This window comes from Pristis pectinata, chromosome 29, assembly GCF_009764475.1.
Source record: "Pristis pectinata isolate sPriPec2 chromosome 29, sPriPec2.1.pri, whole genome shotgun sequence".
Taxonomy (NCBI): domain Eukaryota; kingdom Metazoa; phylum Chordata; class Chondrichthyes; order Rhinopristiformes; family Pristidae; genus Pristis; species Pristis pectinata.
This window is the reverse complement of record NC_067433.1, coordinates 3,666,147-3,686,493: the sequence shown is the minus strand read 5'-3', so window position 1 is coordinate 3,686,493 and position 20,347 is coordinate 3,666,147. Positions and strand designations below refer to the sequence as shown.

The 20,347-nt window shown below is 44.0% G+C and overlaps 1 protein-coding gene across 2 annotated transcripts in view; it reads left to right on the top strand.

The window, feature by feature from the left end:
• LOC127584307 (metal transporter CNNM2-like) overlaps positions 1-16,249 on the top strand; it is a 38,050-nt gene extending 21,801 nt beyond the window's left edge. The window contains exons 5-8 of one of the 2 annotated variants that reach the window (XM_052040998.1): positions 3,214-3,310; positions 4,576-4,638; positions 10,163-10,329; positions 12,016-16,249. In XM_052040998.1, coding sequence (XP_051896958.1) covers positions 3,214-3,310; positions 4,576-4,638; positions 10,163-10,329; positions 12,016-12,219 — 531 coding nt within the window. In that variant the 3' untranslated portion in view covers positions 12,220-16,249. The remainder of the gene's footprint in view (positions 1-3,213; positions 3,311-4,575; positions 4,639-10,162; positions 10,330-12,015) is intronic. The other variant, XM_052040999.1, reaches the window with a different exon arrangement.
• The last annotated feature ends 4,098 nt before the right edge of the window (positions 16,250-20,347 follow it).

Sequence of the window (20,347 nt, the reverse complement as noted above, 5' to 3'; positions counted from 1 at the left end):
ACCATCGAGGACATCTTCAAGAGGTGGTGCCTCAAGAAGGCGGCATCTATCATTAAGGACCCTCACCATCCGGGACATGTCTTCTTCTCGTTACTACCATCAGGTAGAAGGTACAGGAGCCTGAAGACCGAAAATGAATGATTCAGAAACAGCTTCTTCCCCTTTGCCATCTGATCTCTGAACAATCCATCAACCCATGAACACTTCTGTTATTTTTTTAATGCACTATTTATTTATTTTTGTAATTTGTAGATTTTTATATCTTTGCACTGTACTGCTGCCTCAAAACAACAAATCTCACATCATATGTTAGTGATAATAAATCCGATTCTGATAGATTAGTGTTTCTGACTGCATCCCATCTGTCACCAAGACCTACCACTAATATTGCTCCCACCTCATTAGTGTTAGACGGACTCTTCCACAGCTTTTGGACATACTTCCCATCTTTCAGTTTTGGTGGAGTTGAGCTCACCCAAAGCCTTTTTCAGCAACCTCTTTTATTTCACATTTCCAACCTCTGCTGTGTCCTGCATCTCTCAGTTCCACTACTTTTTCTCTCTCTGCTGCCTTTGTCTCCTCCTTCCACTTCACCAGGTAGATCAGCTACAATCTACAAATATTCATTTTCCTCTTCTCAGTAACCACCAAAAACAATTGTCTTCAGGACAACCTTGGTTTCTATCCTATCACAGACATTCCCCTTATCCTGTTCATTCTTCTCCTCTCTGCAACTTAAGACATTCTTCTTTTCTCTTTCCCAGTTCTGCTGAAAGGTCATTGCCCTGAGATGTTAACTCTTTCTCTCTACAGATGCTGCCTGACCTGCTGAGTATCCCCAACTTTTTCTGCTCTTACTTTCTCCTAAGCTATCTGAATTTGCACCTTTCAGTCTGCCTCCCCTGTGCTTGGTAACCTAGACTGGCTCCTGGTCTAAGATTTTAAAATTCTCATCCCGATGTTCAAATCCCTCAACACCCTTGCTCTTCCTTTCTCTGTGGCTACGTCCAGCCATGCACACTCTGAGATACCTGTAAGTTTCCAGTCCTGTGGCCTTTTGACCATATCCCATTGGCACCTTCAGCTACTGGGCTCTGGAAAAAGTTGCAGATGCTAGAAATCTGAAACGAGAACCAAGGAGAGTTGATCTTTCAGCATAATGGCTTTCATCTGAAAGTCATCAACCAGAAATGGTAACTTGGCTTCTCTCTCCACAGATGATGCTCAACTTGCTCTGTGTTCTCTGTTGTCACAGACACAGAAATACAGTACAGAAACAGGCCTTTCAGCCCACCCACTCCATGCTAACCATCAACCACCCATTTGCACTAATCCTACATTAGTCCATTTTTTTTTATTCACCTTAGTTTATCATCAATTCCCTCCGAGCTCCCTAGATTTTACCACTCACCTACATGGGCAAATTACAATGACTAATTAACCTATCAACTCCACATCTTTTGGATATGTGGGGAGACTGGAGGAAACCCACGAGGTCACGGGAAGAACATGCAAACTCCACGTGGGCAGTACCTGAGATCAGGATTGAACCTGTGCAGTGTAAGCTCTGGATGGGTCCACCAACTAAAGGCGACCTGCATCTCCCCATTGCCAGTTACTTCAACTCCCCCTCCCACACTATCACTGATATGTCAGTCCTCGGCCTCCTCCACTGCCGGGAGAATTCCAAGCGCAAACTGGAGGAACAGCACCTCGTTTTCAGTCTTGGAACCTTGCAGCCTAACGGCATGAACATTGAATTCTCCCACTTTAGGTGATCCCCACAAAATATCCACCCACCACACTTCTTCTCTTCTTCCCTTTCCTAGCCCTTTTTTTTTAACCTCTCTCCTTACCTTTGACCCATCCACCAGTGGATCTGCTCTCCCCTCCCCCACACCTACCTATCAGTATCTCTTACCTGCATCTTCCTGTCACCTCCCTGTGCCCAGCCCGCCTCCCCTCTTTTGTCCACCTATCACTGCTCTGCTTTTCCCTTCAGTCCTGAAGAAGGGTCCTGACCCAAAACATTGACCGTCTGCTTTTCTCCACGGATGCTGCCTGACCTGCTGAGTTCCTCCAGCATCATCGTGTTTTTCATCTAGATTCCAGCATCTGCATTCCTTTTGTTCCTCAACTAAAGGCACTTTAAACCTAACTCTCTGGCCAAGTATTTGGTTACCTGAGTTCCTCCTGTGCCTTGGTGTTGGTATTGCTGCTGTGAAGCATCTTAGGATATCTTACAAAGTTGAAGGTGCAGTGGGAAGAAAGTGTTTGTTGTGGTTGATGTTCAGTGGGCCGAATGGAGCTGGATTCACCCTTTTTTGTTCCCCCTGCTGGCAATTACTGGCGTTGGATGCGTCTGTTGAATAAGCTGATCACTGGGAGACACGAGACTGCAGATGCTGGGATTTAGAGTGAAGAACAAGCTGCTGGATGAACTCAGCAGGTCAGGCAGCATCTGTGGAGGCAAGGGGATGGTCAACGTTTCACGTTGGGAGGCAAGTTTAAATGAGGCCACTGAGGGCATACTGGAGTTTCTGTCGATTAAACTGCTAAAACATTTTAAAAAAGTGACTAAAGACACATGTACAAGTAGATGGATAGGAAAGGTTTAGAGGGATATGGGTCATATGTAGGCAAATGGGACTGGCTTAGATGGGCATCTTGGTTGGCATGGACTATTTGGGCCTGCTTCTGTGCTGTATCATTCTATGGTTCTATAACACTAAATGGTACTAAAATTAGCTTCACTAAGCGGAAAAAAAAAAGTAATATTTTCTTCCTTGTCTTTCGGTGGTGAATCCCCATTCGAAGCAACACAAAGTATGGCCGGCATAGGAATGCAGAGCAGGGAGGAGACTCTCTCCCACTATTCCCTCTTGCATCCCAACCTCTGGAGAAGTGGGGAACCGGCAGCTTCCATTGGAAAGGGAAACACCCCAGCAACCATTAGCACTGACAGGCAACATGCCAGACTCGTCTTCCACACTTGCTGGGTACATGTTGTTCCACTGGCAAGGCAGACTGAACAACAGAGGGGTTGGCACAGTGGTATACAAGTAGGATGGAGTCATCTTGGGAACCTCCTGTGTTGTCTCTAGACCCCATGATGTCCAATGGCATTAGGTCAAATGTGGATGAGGATTCCAGTAGTGTAGTGTGAATCATCCAGTCAGTGTCTTGTTTAAACTGCTCATTCTTGCTCCACAGGGCAAAGTGGAGGCAGAGGCTGGGAAGGAAGATATGAAGTTTGAGACTGGACCTTTCTCCTACTATGGCACCATGGCTCTCGGCAGTTCGCTCGTGGGTAAGAACAATCCCTTTTCAATATGTTAATATTTTACAGAAAGTTGACTGTCTGTTCAAGAGAACTTAGGAATGCGTGGAGCATTAAGGGTTCCCTAAGCTCACTCCACTATTCTGCGAGAAGCAGCCTGTTGATGAGTAACATCTTCCTGTCTTGGTTCTCCAACCTGCCAATACCTTACGATCTGAGTGTTGAATTTTTCAGTTGGCCCCAACTTTTTTTTTGGGGGGTGGGGTGGGGAAGAAAGTTCCAAATTTCCTGACGTGGCCTCATGGGATGAATTTTGAATCTTCTGCTTGTTCCAAGACTCCGTCAGTTGCATTAGAGGGATCTCAGCCCTGCACTGCCTCCTCCAAGGCCATGGGGAGTGGTGCATCCTAGACATTAAACTCGGGTCTCACCAGATCTCTTGACTGGACATAAAATGTCCCACGTGGGGTACTGACCAATAAGTATCTTTCAATCAACATTAATAAAACAAGTTATCTGTCATTAATTCCATTACTGATGGAATCTTGCTGTGTGCAAATTGGAAGCTGTGTTTCATACAACCATGACTACACTTCAGAAGTTCTGTATTCTGTGCGAAGTATTTTAGTTCAAGTTTATTGTTGTCATAGCATATATACACAAGGTATAAATACCATGACAATTAGCCCTTTGCAGCAGCAGCACAGTACATTACAAGACTAGGACAAACATAGTTAACATAAATTACACATAACTTGCACATATGCAAAATAAACATAACGACATTAGTGCAAAGTTGAGAGACAGAGGAAAAAATATAGTCTGAGGTATTGTTAAGGTTTTTCAGGGCATTATAAAGTTGCTTTAGAAATGCCTTTTTTCTTGAGTATCAGTACAATGAACAAAAACAAAATACAGAAGATATTGGAAATGTGGGTGGGGGAAAGAAAAGGCAAAAAATGCTCGAAGAACTGGCCAGGTCAGGCAGCATCTGTGAGGAGAAATGTTTCGGGTAGACAACCTTTCATCAGAATGTTTAAAAACGAGCATATTTTAAATTGGAGAGAAGGGGAAGGGATGGAAGGAACGAAGGGAATGAATGTCTATGGTGGGATGCAGAGTGAGAGATTGAATGTGACAATCGATGGCAGTGCTGGCTGAGGGTGTAGAAGGCTTGTTAATCTCAGCTGATCTGTCTGGAGAAGGTGTAACCACAGGACATTGAATGCTTGCCCTCTCTTGTTCTGTGCAATTTAATCTTGTTCTCTCTCTATTGCTTCATCTCCATCTCCCAGCTCCTCTCTCCAGGCTCCGCACATGCAGCCTCAAAACAGCTTCCCTAATTCCTTGGTTCCAAGGTAAATCATGCATGGTCGGCACGGTTTTTATTTTCCATTCCCTTTACAACCTTTTCGTGCAGCTGTGAGATGAGCAGGGGTTTTGGTTTGAAGGGAATTTGAGGCTCCCAGACCACCTCTAACAAGCATGTGACTCCTGTCCCTACCTTTGAAGCTGCTGGCTCTGGGGAGAGTAATATGGACTGTGGAATTTGGGGTCAACTTAAATTCTTTGGTCGCTCACCATTCTGTCAGATTGGGACGTTTGAACTGCAGTTCAAGAAGCAAATGTTCAGTGGTGGTCGTGCAGGTAGATATTGTAATTTGCATTCACTCTTAGAGTCATAGTCATACAGTACGGAAACAGGCCCTTCAGCCCAACTGGTCCATGCCAACCAAGGTGCCCATCCAAGTTAGTCCCATTTGCCAGCATTTGGCCCATATCCCTCTAAACCCTTCCTATCCATGTACCAGTTCAATTATCTTTTTAAAAGTTGTTACTGAACCTGCCTCAACCACTTTCTTCAGCAGCTCATTCCATATACTGACCACCCTCTGCGTGTAAAACAAAAATTGCTCCTCAATTTACTATTAAAACTCCCCCCCCCTCACCTTAAACCTATGCCCTCTAGTTCTTGATTTCTCCAACTCTGGGGGGGAAAAAGACTGAATGTATTCACTCTATCCATACCTCTAATGATTTTATACTCTTCTATACGTCTGCTGAAACAAACCTACTCCCAGTTTAAAGTAGGCAAACGTAAAAGAGGCGGACAACAGAAGAGATTCAAAGACGTCTTAAAAGCCAACATGAAGAAATGTAACATCAACATCAACAATTTGGAAATCAATGCCAAGGACAGGAAACTCTGGCAAACCATCATCCGAGAAGGAACAGCAACTTTCAAAGCCAACGGATGTGCAGAATTGGAGGAAAAGAGGAGAAAATGGAAAGAGAGGCAGCAACAATCAAAGCCTGATCTGCCATCTGGAACTACCTGTCCTTAATGCAGAAGAACTTTCAGAGCCAAGATTGGACTCATAAGCCACTTGAGAGCCCATAAATAGATCAACGGAACAAAGACCATCATCCTCGACCTCGAGGGATAGCCACAACGACTCATCTATAAGATAACCTCTCAAGTCTCGTATGCTCCAAGGAAAAAAAGCCTGTCCAACCTCTGCCAATAACTCAGTCCCTCAAGTTCCGGCAGCATCTTTTCGGCACTCTTTGCAGTTTCGTAACATCTTTCCAATACCTCATGACCCCACTTCTAACCAGTAGAGAACAGCAGTGGTGTCTTGCAGGTTGAGTTAGGCTCTCCACGCCCCCCCATTTTTAAGAGTTTCTGAGTTTAATCAGTTACCAGCTGCAGGTCCCCATGCTGTGCAGCCTTTGAGAATGTAGGAGACCATTCAGCCCATCACATATGCTTTCCCTTTCATTTAGACCATTGCTCCCAGCACCTGCCCTTAAGATGCCATTAAGCTGGAAAGAGTGCAGAAAAGATTTATAAGGATGGTGCCAGGACTTGAGAGATTGAGTTATAGAGAGGTTGAGCAGGCTAGGACTTTATTCATTGGAGTGTAGGAGAATGAGGGGTGATATTATAGAGGTGTATAAAATCATGAGGGGCATAGATAGGGTGAATGCACAGTCTTTTCCCCAGGGTTGGGGGAATCGAGAACGAGAAGGCATAGGCTTAAGGTGAGAGGGGAAAGAAAAAATCCCCAAATCTATAAGAAAAATTATAAACAATGTATCAAACCAAACTAACAAAAAATTTCAAAAGAAAAAAATCAACAAAAAGGGGGGGAGAAAAGACTGGACTGAAATTTCTAAGTAGAAACAGCAATATTACGTCATCAACTCTGTTCCTCTAAATTGGAAAGTTATTGAAGAGGGATCTTTATCATGTGAAAATATTGAATAAATGGATTCCAAATATCTTCAAATTTAAGCGAAGGATCAACAGTACCACTCCTAATTTTTTCCAAGTTTAAACATGAGGGAAAGATTTAATAGGAACCTGAGGGGCAACTTTTCATGCAGAGGGTGGTACCTATGTGGAACAAGCTGCCAGAGGAAGTGGTTGAGGCAGGTCCATTAACCACATTTAAGAAGCACTTGGACAGGTACATGAGCAGGAGAGGTTTAGAGGGATGTGGATCAAATGGGACTAGCTTAGATGGGCACCTTGGTTGGAAGGTCCTGTTTCTGTTCTCTATGACTCTAACGTAAAACAGAAGCAGAAGAAGGCCCTTCATGCTTGTTCTGTCATTCAAGATCATGGTTCATCTTTTACCTCAGTGTCACTTTTTGGCACTGGACCCATATCCCTTGATCCTCCATATCTAAAGATCTATTCTTTTTGGTTTTGTATCTCGTTTACACTTTAATACTCTTGCTAAACCAAAATCCATCATGATCAGTTTTGAAGTAAAAACAGAAATGCTGGAAATATGACCAGGCAGCATCTGTGGAAAGAGAAATGGCTGAGACCTGCCGAGTAGTTCCTGAGTTTTATGTTATTTCAGATCAGCAGAATCTGCAGTTTTATTCCTTCTAGATTTTGACATGTTCATCTGTTACCCCTTTCCCCCATCCTGACGGTTTCTGAGTGTGGGGAAGGGGTCCAGATTTTGCTGTGAAGAGATACTTCCTTCCACCTCCCCAGCCCAGCAATATTCCTGGACTCGCCTTGTACCCTGCAATCATTTAATCGCTACAGAAACCTCCATTAGATTACCACCTTCATCTTTTAGACATAATTTAATCTTTCTCTCTTGGTTTCATTCAGAATGCTGCGTCTTCTCCAAAGTCCTTCCTTTGTGAATGTGAATGCAGTAGGGGTCTGACAGTGGTTCCATGCACCAGTACCCTGACTTCATACCTTTGCATTTCAACCACAATAAGGCCAAGATCAGGGTTCCATTACATTGTTTTGATGAGAGGGGAATAGAGTTCCAGGCAGTGGAGCAGAGAACTCCCAGCCTTGATGTGGGAGACCTCACCTCTTCGCAGCTCGCTGCAGTGATAATTGGTTAGTGCAGTTGCAAATCAAGAGGATCTAGAGCTCCCGTCTGTCCACCTCACTTTATTTCCTTTGGTCTTCCTTAACATTGGCAACTCTGACAAAGTGCTTCAGGCCGACTGTAACTCTTGCAATTTACAGGGCCACTTGGAAACTTCTAATGATCTTGAACAGTGAGAGAGAAATATCGGTCAGGTAACAATGAGCTCGTCCACTGGTCTATAGATTCTGTGCAAACATAGGATCTCCAAAACTCTTGGGCATTGTTTCGTCAGCTGCCAATGCCCCAAGTTCTGGAAGTCCTCCTTCCTCCTAAAGATTCATCTAGAAACCAAACTTCTGGTTGTTGGCCCTAATGTCTTGTACTGTGGCTCTGTATCAGTGTTTTTTTTTGTAGACCTCTGGGGAAGTGTCCTTGTGATATTGTTCATTGTTAAAGATGCTATAAAACTTTGACCAGAAATCCTAGTGAGCAGAGAATTGGTTAGGCTTTGTCATTTCTAAACCACTGGTCTTGGTGATGATCCTGAGTGAATGTTGGACCAGGTTATTCATTTCGCTGCCTATTTACAAAGAGTAAGTTGCTATTATTTTACTCGGTAATAAGATCTACTTGTCTCTAGTGCACCAAATATTTTTAAGTTTTTACATCAATTTTTGTCTTTGCGTTTTTAATTCTTACGCAAAATCTGTAGTGCAGGGAGATGCCCGGGTGAAGAGGTGGGGAGGAACCTTGACCTGGTACACAACATCACAACTCCAGTAACCCAGGCTCGATTCTGACCTTTGGTGCTGTTTATGTGGAGTTTGCATGTTATCTTGTGACCACGTGGGTTTCCTGCACGTGCTCATTTTCCTCCTACCATCCCACAGACGTGCTGGCTGGTAGATCATTCGGTTCTTTCCCAGGGCACCCATGCTTAATACAAGAGGGCATGGCTTTAAGGTAATGGGGGGGAAATTCAAGGGAGATGTCAGAGGGAGGTTTTTCACCCAGGGAGTGGTTGGTGCATGGAATGCGCTGCCTGGGGTGGTGGTGGAGGCTGATATGTTGGTCAAGTTCAAGAGATTGTTAGATAAACATATGGAGGAATTTAAGATAGAGGGATATGTGGGAGGAAGGGGCTAGATAGTCTTAGGTGAGGTTTGAAGGTCGGCACAACATGGTGGGCCGAAGGGCCTGTATTGTGCTGTATTGTTCTATGGTTACTGTAAATTATCCCCTGAATGGTAGGAAAATGCGAGGTAATGATGCAGCTCTACAAAACTCTGGTTAGATTACACTTAAAGTACTGTGTCCAGTTCTGGTCGCCTCATTATAGGAAGGATGTGGAAGCGTTGGAAAGGGTGCAGAGGAGATTTACCAGGATGCTGCCTGGATTGGAGAGTATGGATTATGAGGAGAGACTAAGGGAGCTAGGGCTTTACTCTTTGGAGAGGAGGATGAAAGGAGACATGATAGAGGTGTACAAAATATTAAGAGGAATAGATAGAGTGGACAGCCAGTGCCTCTTTCCCAGGGCACCGATGCTCAATACAAGAGGGCACGGCTTTAAAGTAATGAGTGGGAAGTTCAAGGGAGATATCAGAGGGAGGTTTTTTACCCAGAGAGTGGCTGGTGCATGGAATGCGCTGCCTGGGGTGGTGGTGGAGGCAGGTACATTGGTCAAATTCAAGAAATTGTTAGATAAGCATATGGAGGAATTTAAAATAGAGGGATATATGGGAGGAAGGGGTTAGATAGTCTTAGGCTAGGTTTAAAAGTCGGCACAGCATTGTGGGCCAAAGGGCCTGTATTGTGCTGTACTGTTCTATGTTCTATATGCCCATAACTGGTAATTCCCTAGGAGGCTGTGATGCAGCTTTATGTTGAACCAGACAGTGGTGCCAGGGCAGCATTTGGACTGGGGAACCAGTAGCTGTCCATGCACCAGGTTCACCCAGTACAGTAGGGCCAGTGAAATGAGTGGGAGAAAATGGCTGCTGGGAGAAAGGTAAATAAAGCTTGTTATTTGATTCATTAGTAGGTACTTAAATATTTTTATTGTTATGCGATTATAGGTTTTTTTAATAACTAACTTTTTATCATGTTCTGAGTAATTTCTGAATTTTTGTGAATGTCGTCCACAATTTAAACTGCAGGCTTGAATCTGAGTGGTGCCTCACCAGCTGGCAAAGCTGCTCTGTCAGTGCACATGGCCATTTGTGCTGGGAGACAGTCAATGGGCTTAGAGCTGATCTCCTGGCAGAAGACAGCCCCTCTGACCAGGAATGGTGGGGTCCATGGAGCTGGTCTCCATGCAGGAGAGATCTGTGCTGGTAGGAAGACATGAACCTCAGTAGAGACTTCACTGAACGCTGCCACTGTTCCTGCAGACTCTTGAGTTCAAACTCCCGACCAGCGATTCCCAGCCTGACCATCCCCTCAGTGTCTGCATTCACGAAGACCTTGTCCTATTGTAGTGAGAGTTGCTGGGATTACTGATGCATTCGATCTCTTTCCCATTTAGAGACCCGTTCATCCTCTCGCAACAGTGAGTTAAATCGTTCCATGTCGCTGCATCAAACTGAGCGCTCGGAGTCTACGGGGTCCATTGTACCGACTGTTATGGGTGGTTCAACACATTACGTTCCCGATTTCTCTGTCAGGGCAGTGACAGACCTACAGTTTATGAAGGTGAGCAAACGCAAGGTGCATTTGGCCCACTGCCTGAACCCATCCTTTCGTGGGAGCATCCCGTTTATCATACCCCCCTCTCCTTTCCCCATCCCCCATGATTGTTTTGATGTAAAGTAAATGTTCCTTATAAAAACTGTTATCAATTCTACTTCTATCAGGACAGTGTTCCACACCACCATGATTCCCTGGTGAGCATAGTCGTACTATGGCTCTGCTACCCCATCCTTACAAAAGGGAGGCCAGCATTTCATTAAACGGTGCAAGAAACTGCTGATGCTGGAAGTCGGAAACAAAACCCAAAAATGCCGGTGATGCTCGGCAGGTCAGACAGCATCTTGAAACCTTTACTATTTTTCTTACCATGGAGGCTGCCTGACCGTCTGAGGATCCCCAGCATGTTCTGTTTTTATTGTACAAATTGATGGTGGGCTCACCAGTTCCTGCTTTCTTTGTTTTCTGGGGAAAAATAGAAGCGCACAACATTCATTCCTGCTTTTGCATGATTTCAATCTGTTTTCCTTTACTCTCCACAAGTCCATGTGTGCACAGATGCAATGAGAAACTTCCTTGCAGCAGCATCACAGGCACATAGCATCAGATACACCACATTCACAAGAAAAACATAAATTAAACATAAATTATACCAATTTTTTTTACAAGAAAGAACACAATTAGAACAAAAAAAAGTCCATTCTAGTGCAAAGTGGTCATAGTGTTGTGGTGAGTTAGGTTGTGCTGGTTGGTTCAAGAACTGTGTGCTTGCATTTGGTTTCATGCAGTCGTTTGGAAATTTGTGACAAAAGTAGTTTCCTCCTAATTAAATCTTGTCCAGAAGCATTATTACTTGTGAAGTTCTGTGATAACAATTAGATTAATAGGTTGAGGTTGGAACTGCAGTACTGTTTGGCACCAGCATGTGGTGCCGTTACCTGCACCATGTTGGCCTCTAAGTTCAGGTCTCCCAGCGAGCATCTTCAACACTGTCTGCTGGCACAGGCCATTACTGGGTTATGAGCACCTGACTTATGAACACCCCTTACGTACAAACGAGCTCCCATTATATCATTAAATCAAAGACCCCACCCACCTGGGTCATTCTTTCTTCTCTCCTCTCTCCTCTTTGGGTAGAAGATACAGGAGCCTGAGGGCACGTACCACCAGACTTAGACAGCTTCTATCCTACTGTGATAAGACTATTGAATGGTTCCCTTATACGATGAGATGGACTCTGACCTCACGATTTACCGTGTTGTGACCTTGCACCTTATTGCACTGCACTTTCTCTGTAGCTGTGACACTTTACTCTGTACTGTTATTGTTTTTACCTGTACTACATCAATGCACTCTGTACTAACCCAATGAACTCTGTACTAACCCAATGTAACTGCACTGTGTAATGAATTGACCTGTATGATCGGTATGCAAGACAAGTTTTTCACTGTACCTCGGTACAAGTGACAATAATAAACCAATACCAATACACACATATATTCATTTCTGTGAGTAATTGGTTGTTGTATCATCTTATAGAATCAGATTGGGCATAGATCATACTTATTGGCTATAAAGCCCTTTAGGATATTCAGTGGTTTAAAAGACTATACGAATTCCATTGTTACTTCCCTATTTTTATTCCATTCTTTTCATCTTTCCCCTGACCTCTTTTTTTTTATATATTAACAGATCACATGGCAGCAATATCAGAATGGATTACTGGCTTCAAAACTGGACAGCACCCCACAGTCTCCAGAGAACCCCCACACAAAGATCGACATGCCTGCATCGGAGAAGTCCCAGAGTATAGCAGACGAAACCACAAGCCTGCTGAATGAGCAGAACTCTTCGAACCGTAAACCCAAACACACTTCCATAGAAAACAATATATGACCTCTCTCCGAGGTCTGGTACTTAAAGTTGGGCATTAAAAACAGGTCACAGTGCAACTTCAATATTGTCTGAGGACAAAGAAACAACCCAGAACTACGTGGAACCAGATAAGAGGATCGTACCTTACACTGTAGTCCTGAGAGTGTGGAATGGGAGGAGTGCTGTTTTGTGTTTTACTAACTAGCTGCAATGGGTGGGTGATGGGGACACTTGGCTTTGGAAACCATACAGAAGGAAGATGAGATAACGGATGATCTCCATTGCCAAAGGTGTGATCCTCCAATGACTTTTTCTTCCTCTTTTTGCTAATGACAAAGCTTCGATGTTGGAGGTGGATGCTGAGGCCTTGCACTGGCCATTGTCCGTGGTGAGCACCGTCCAGTAGTCCAGGGTCCTGTGTTGCTGGCCAGCACTTTTAACTGATACCTGGCGTTAAAGCCCAGGACACTTCCAGCTGATGGACTCCCAGCTCATTGCCAACTGTTTGTTCCTCTGTTCAGTCGTGATGTCACTCGTGGGAAGTTTGTTCTCACCCCAGACCTCCTTCCCACTTCCCCCACAAGCTCTTCCCCCCAACCCCATCACCCACACCCTCTTCCTTTCCCTGCCCCCCATGCTCTCTGCCTTCCCTGCTTTGCTTCAACCCTCACCTCCTTCCTCACACCCTCTCTCTCCTTCCTGCCCCCTTACCACCACCCCTCCATTTTCATTTTATCCTGGGGCAAAGCCCTACATGGTCCAATATGCCAACTTCCCTCCTTAGTTTGATCAGCCTCTCACCAGGGTTTTGGACGACCAGATCCATCTGTACTTGTTCTATACAGCAAAGTATTAATGTAGCTTGACGGGGGCTTCTCGCCGTTTCCCACCAGAGCCCCAGGTAGCAGATCACAAAAGTCCCATGGAAGCAGTATTCAGGCCATTGTTCCAGATCTTCTGCACCCATACCCCACTCTCCCCCTCATGAAATTCAAACCCCCCCCGCCACCTTTTCCCTGGTCATTGGTGTTGCCTGCCTTAGAAGATCTTTATTTCTTTAATAAGGTCACTGGGCTAGGAGGTTAGAGGTGAGGATGGGCATGGAAATGGTGGTCAAATGTTAGTGGAATTGAAAGGTTGAGGGTAAAAAGTAGCAATCTGTGTGTGACACTGGTCCTGTTCACGTTTTGGATTTGTTTTTTTTTTTGTGGATTGTGAAGTATTGACCAGATGTGTGCACTCAGCAGCTATCGAAATGAAGCCATAGATTTTGTCTCTTTTTAAATGGCTTGTTTCAGGGAGCACAAACAAGCCTGTGATTTCATCTGTTCCCTGTACATCCAGGTTTATGCCAGGTACGACCTTGTTCAGGAAAAAACTCTTGTGTACCACTGCCTGTGGATCTGGCTCAGGCCAAACAACAAAGGTGGCGTCTGCAGATTTAGAGTTGGTCGCTACAGATAGGAACATGAATGAAGCACTTTTCTGAGAAAGTCTGACATGGAACAGAGAATGCTTGGAATGTGCATCCTGAATAACGGCGTCTGAGAAGAGACTGCCTCTTGTTTTGGGCGGAACCAATTCAGGAGAAGCGAATGTTTTTAGTAATATTTTAATCGGAGGTGAAGAATATTTGTTCAATAACAATGCCTGGCGGTCTGAAGAAAATCTTGAGGCTATGTTGTTTTGCGCATTTTTGTTATTACCGAACCCTAGGTACATTGGAGTTAATTTCTAAGCCAGTCTCACAGTTAATGAGAATTCTGCTCGTCTAAAGCAACACTTCCAACTTCAAGTCGTATGATGAGTTAACTTACTGGTCTCTCTCTGTCTCTCTCTCTCTGTACCTGTGTGTGTGTGTGTGTGTGTCTCTGTCTCCCTCTCTCCCTCTCTGTACCTGTGTGTCTCTCTGTCTCCCTCCCTCTGTGCCTGTGTGTGTGTGTCTCTCTCTCTCTGTGCCTCTCTCTCTCCCCCCGTGTGTGTGTGTCTGTCTCTGCCTCTGTCTGTCTGTGTCTCTCTCTCTCTCTCTCTCTCTCTCTGTCTGCCTCTCTCTGAGCTGTGGTTCGGTATGCAATGCCATCCACACTGCCAATAGCAGGATGGCTTTTTATTTCCAGGCATAGGTGGGGTATTAATGAACACAAATACACGGGTCAATTTTGCAATGCCAAGTTATGACTTCTCATACTAATGTAAAAGTTGGCATATTCTCAGGAGTGTCTTGCAATGTAATCCTTTACCATTGATTTATTTATATTATGCTTTTCAGGTTGGCTCATGTCTTCCAGTTTGCACTCCAGGCTGACTTTTTGATGAAACATTCATATTGTTGGGGATGAACTTTTCATTGTTTAGCATTTGGTTGCAGGTTATTGGCTAACACACAGCCCACTTGAGAAATAGTGTTAGTATTTTATGGTGAGTCTGTCCTGTGAGCCTTTCCCTTTAACCATTGAAAATTATGAATGGGTGGGGTTGCCCCTCAGTTGTGCAGATTGTCATTGCACTTGCTGATTTAAGGGTGGGACCTCTCTTCATTGCTTGGGTATGGCTGTAATTCTGAATGAAATGTAATCTTGCAGGTCCCTGGGAGACTATAATTTTTTTAACTTTCTGAAAAAGTTTCATTTGAGACCCCCTGGAATATCTTTATTGTGATTATATGAGGTTCTGGACTTAAAACTTTTTCTTGTATGGTGTTGGCTAATACCAAGTCAGGTTTGCTACCGTTGACCTGGTGGTTCTGTTTTACCAGCTCATGAGTGGGATTCCTTCTACTGGTTTGCCTGCTCAGTCTTGTTGCAGAGTGTTATATACAACATTAGGAGGGGAGAGGATTGGGTTTGAGTCTGGCTTTGATGCCCACTGTGGTGGAAAATTGCCTAACCTGAGCTGACATATTTGCCCTCTAGCAGTCTAGCAGCCCTCTACATGACAGTCGACCTTGTGTATGAGTCAGACCTACAGGAGAAATGGGAGCATTTTGTTTTAAACTCAGTTGCTTATAAATATAATGTCTCCCTGAACCACATGCCATGATGTCCAGTTTTATTATTTCCATTGAATCCCATCAAATCTTACACCACTTTTGGTCCTCGCCTTGCTTAACATCCTGTTGATGTTACAAAGCTTTAAAATTTGTTCTAGTCAGGAAGGAGGGGTGAGGCAAAGATTGGAAAGTGTGCACTAAGAAAGGGCAATCATTTTTCTGAGAATAGTTTTTAGAATTCCTTTTATATGTAAAGCTATATATTAAAGTAAGTGTTTTGGACATTTGCAATAAACAAACTTTGATAACTATGTTGGGCAGTGGAGGGCGAGGGAGGCAAGCAAGGAGGGGAAATGGGAGCTTTCATCTCTTGGCTACTTTAAGAATCCAGAAAAGTTCTACGTCTGTGCAAAACACTAGCAATCTGGAGTCTGATCCAGGTAATGCTGCATTCCCAATCCAGCTTCCTGACTTGGTGGGTAACATTCCTCTGGTTCTACATGTGCAGGAGACAAGTGAATTAAGAAACATGGTTGAGCCCCCAATGGGTAGCACTCAGCATAATATTTATTTTGTAATGAGGTTTTAATTTGTATATTTTTGTGATTTGTCTCCTTCCATGAACTGTTTGCATTAATGTATTCTGTCTTTTAAGTGTTTTTTACACAAAATGCTGAACCATTATTATGTACAATTCCATTGCTCTGTTTAGAATAATTCCCTGTTTTTGGGTTGTGCACTTTCTGCCATTTTTAGGAGAACTATTAGATGTTAAGTGTATTCCTCTCTGTGACTGGTTTATTGCACACTTTGCCAATGGAAACTCAATTTGTTTCTGAGACCAGCAAGTTTTCTTTTGTCTACTTCTAAACAGATGTGTCAAAATTTTTGATCGGAAGTGTGTTTAAAGAGTTTTTGTAAGCAGGGAATGTTAATCTAGTTTCCTTTATTCTCGTGGTGTATGCATGCTATGAGAATTTGTGGGTAATGCGATTTCTTCTAAATTAAGTAAAATTTGTTTTGGGAGTGTATTATATATTTCTTAATTAAAAATGATTTTAATCTTTGGAATTTTTAATGTTTTCTGTGTGCAGAAGCTTTTGGAATATGAAAGGCTTGTTATTTCAGAATATTCCGGTCTCCATTCCTACTGCCATACTTTTTGGATCCCTCAATCCCTTTTTAGAAAACTGAATCTATTGAACTCCTTGTGATGTGCTCTGCTGTTGAACGGACGAGTCTCAATTATTGGGTCCACTGAATGCAGTGTTCATGATAAACACTGAAAACCATTCAAGTTGTGGAAGGAATGAATTGTTTTTATCATTTGTGTGATTGTCATGGGTCTCCACCACAAATTCATGCTCGGGTTGCCTCCAAAAACAAACAAGAATGCAAGGAAAAGACCATTGAACTAGCCCCCATATGTCTGATGGCAATAGCATCGTTAATAGAAGCTGCCTACACTTTCAGCCTTTCATTATAACTTTGCACCCATTTTCAAAGCCATGGAGCAGCAGAGAAAAGACATGGGGTCAATAACAAGGTGGGTGGGAGGTGGGAAATCCCTCAGATAATTGAAACCATTCCATAGGTCACATGGCTCAAGTCTCATCAATTCTTTGCCATGAACAGAATGTAGGTAAGTAGTCCAGTTCATTTACAGGGTTGGAGTGAGTCAGCACCTGACAGTCCAGAGGCTCACTACCTTGTGGGGTTGGGGTGGGGGAACTGCAATCCTCCATCCAGATTTTTCTTTTTCTGCAGTGTTCCACACAGTTTGCTACTGCACTGACTAATGCTGGTATCAGTGGATGACAACAACCTTGTAATGACTTGCGTTATCACAATTCTGCTGTCTAAAAATAATAAAATTACATGTTTCTGCATATAGCTCAGAACATGTGGACACAGCTCAGCATATCACAGAAACCAGCCTCCCCTCCATGGACTCTTGCTGCCTCAGTAAAGCAGGCAGCATAATCAAAGGCCCCACCTACCCGGGACATTCTCTCTTCTCCCCTCTCCCATCAGCAGAAGATACAAAAGCCTGAAAGTATGTACTATCAGGCTCATGGACAGCTTCTATCCCGCTGTTCTTTATTAAATACAGCAGTCATTTTGCATACAAAAATGCTAAACAGCAGTGATGTAAGGAGCAGGTAACCTATTCAGTCCTAGAACATTTACAACACAATTCCAAGCTCTGTTACTAAATTCTTTTTGCTGGTTTCCTATTGGTCAGAGGTGCAGATACCTGCTGACTGATAGGAAACCAGCTACTGAACTGTAATGACAGTTATGGCAACCACTTGGTTTAAGGAAGAAACAGAGTGGGAATCTTGGTGAGGTGAAGTTGGAGGCACAATATGCAATTTTCCAATACATACACTGGAAGGGGAGGGAGGATGTTATTTCCAACTAAACTGTTCTTATTGTACTTGTGGGTAGTTCTTTATCTACGTGAGATAGCTCTGGCAGATAAGGTAATAAAAGAATCTGAAGACATTCTACGAGTATATTAAGAGCAAAAGGGTAACTAGGGAAAGAATTGGTCCCCTTAAGGATCAACGTAGTTGAATATGTGTGGAGCTACAGGAGATGGGCAAAGTACTAAATGGATATTTCTCATTTGTACTTACCATGAAAAAGGTCATGGAAGCTAAGGATTTAAGGGAAATGTTAGTGATGTATTGAAACATATCCACATTACAACAGAGAAAGTGCTGGCAGTCTTCAGGCACATTTAAGGTGGATAAGTCTCTAGGGCCTGAATGTGTATCCTAGGACATTGTGGAAGAAATTGCAGGGGCCCTGGCAGAGATATTAGAATCATCTTTAGCCAGAGGTGAAGTACCGGAAAACTGATGTTGTACCCTGAAGCAGGGCTGCAAGGACAAGCTAGGGAACTACAGGCCGGTGAGCCGAACATCTGTGGTGGAATAGATATTGGATGGGATTCTGTGGGACAGGATCTAATAGCATTTGGAAGGGCAAGGACTGATGAGGGATAGTTGGCATAGCTTTGTGTGTGGGGAATTGTGTCTCACAAACTTGAGTTGGTAACGAAGGAGACTGCTGAGGGCAGTGCGGTGGATAATTTCTACATGGCCTTTGACGAGGTCCCACATGGTAGGCTAAACTGGAATGTTAGATTGGATGGGATCCAGGGTGAGTTAGCCAACTGTATATAAAATTGGCATGGTGGAAGGACTCAGAGGGCGGTAGTGGAAAGCTGTTATTCAGATTGGAGGCCTGTGACCAGTGGTGTGCCACAGGGATCAGTGCTGGGTCCACTGTTGTTTGTCATCTATATAAACGATTTGGTTGACAATGTTAACGTGGTTAGTAAGTTTGCGGTTGACGCTAAAATTGGTGGTGTAGTTGACATTGAAGAAATTTATCTTAGATCCAGATGGACTGGGAAAGCAGGCCAAGGAATGAAGATGGAATTTAACTCGGACAAGGGTGAGCTGATACATTTTGGTAAGTTTAAACCAGGGCAGGACTTGTACAGTAAATGGTAGGGTCCTGGAGAGTGTTGTAGAACAGAGAGGCCTCTGGGTACAGGTACACAGTTCCCTGAAAGTGGCAACGCAGGTAGACAGGGTGGTGGAGAAGGCATCTGGTAGGCTTACCTTCATCAGTCAGGGTATTGAATACAGGAGTTGGGATGTCATGTAGCAACTGTACAAGTCATGGGTGAGACCAATATTTGGAGTATTGTGTGCAATTCTGGTCACCCATCTATAATAAGGATATTGCTGAGCTGGAAAGGGAGCAGAAAAGATTTATGAGGATGTTACTGGGACTGGAGAGCTTGAATTATATAGAGAGGCTGGATAGGCTAGGACTTTTTTCCCTGGAGTGTAGGAGGCCGAGGTGTGACCTCACAGAGGTATATAAAATCATGAAAGGTGTAGATAGGGTGGTCACAATCCCAGGGTAGGGGAGTCTAAAACTCGAGGGCATAGATTTAAGGTGAGAGGGGAAAGATTTAAAAGGGACCTGAGGGGCAATTTTTTTCCCCTCTCTTTTTGGTGGGTATATGGAACAACGAAGCACAGAGGTGGGTACAATTACACTGTTTAAAAAACATTTGGACAGGTACATGAAAAGAAAAGATTTAGAAGGATATGGTGGTGGTGCTGTTTCCCCGGTAAAGTGGTGAGGTAAATTGTAAGAAGATTTGAGAAGCACAGGAGGGAGAACCGATGTGCTGATGGGTCAGAATTAGGGAAACTAAGGACTGCAGATGCTGGAATCTAGATGAAAAACGCGATGATGCTGGAGGAACTCAGCAGGCCAGGCAGCATCCATGGAGAAAAGCAGGCGGTCAACATTTTGGGTCAGGACCCTTCTTCAGGACTGAAGATAGGAAAAGGGGAAGCCTAATATATAGGAGGGAAAAGCAGAGCAGCGATAGGTGGACAAAAGAGGGGAGGTGGGGTGGGCATAGGGTGGTGATAGGTAGATGCAGGTAAGAGATAGTGATGGGCAGGAGCAGGGGAGGAGGGGAGAGCAGATCCACTGGGGGATGGGTCAAAGGTATGGAGAAAAAGGTAGAAAAAAAGAGGCTAGGAAAGGGAGGGAAGTGGGGAGGGGGCTGTTGTGGGGAAGTGGGTGGGGATTATTTAAAGTGGGAGAATGGAAGATGAGGTGGAAAATGAGGGGCTGTTCCTCCAGTTTGCGCTTGGAGTTTTCTGGTAGTGGAGGAGGCCAAGGACTGACATATCGTGCGCTTGGAATGGGAGGACGCTATTGAGGAGCATAAACCTCAGCGTGGAACACCCAAGTCAGTTGCCCTATTTCTGTGCTATTACTTTCACATCCCCGAGGTGCAAATGCTTCCTTTAAACCAGGCCGACTTGTGTTGCACAACAGAATATGTTTGGTATGTAGCTTCAGTGGATAAATGCAACGCCCTGGGGCTAATGGGGATTGTCGTGTTAAATTGTACTGAAACGTGGCTGCGACTGTTAGAACCCTCATGCATTAATGCACCATTTTTCTTTCATGGAACCCTTACAAAACAAACAAACGGTGCATTGTATTTTTCAGCTGAACGACCTGCTGCACAAATTTTCCCCTTTAAGAGCGGCAGCATTGTACGATGTTTACGGCGCGCTCTCAACCGCACTTGGTTACCGCTGATTGGCT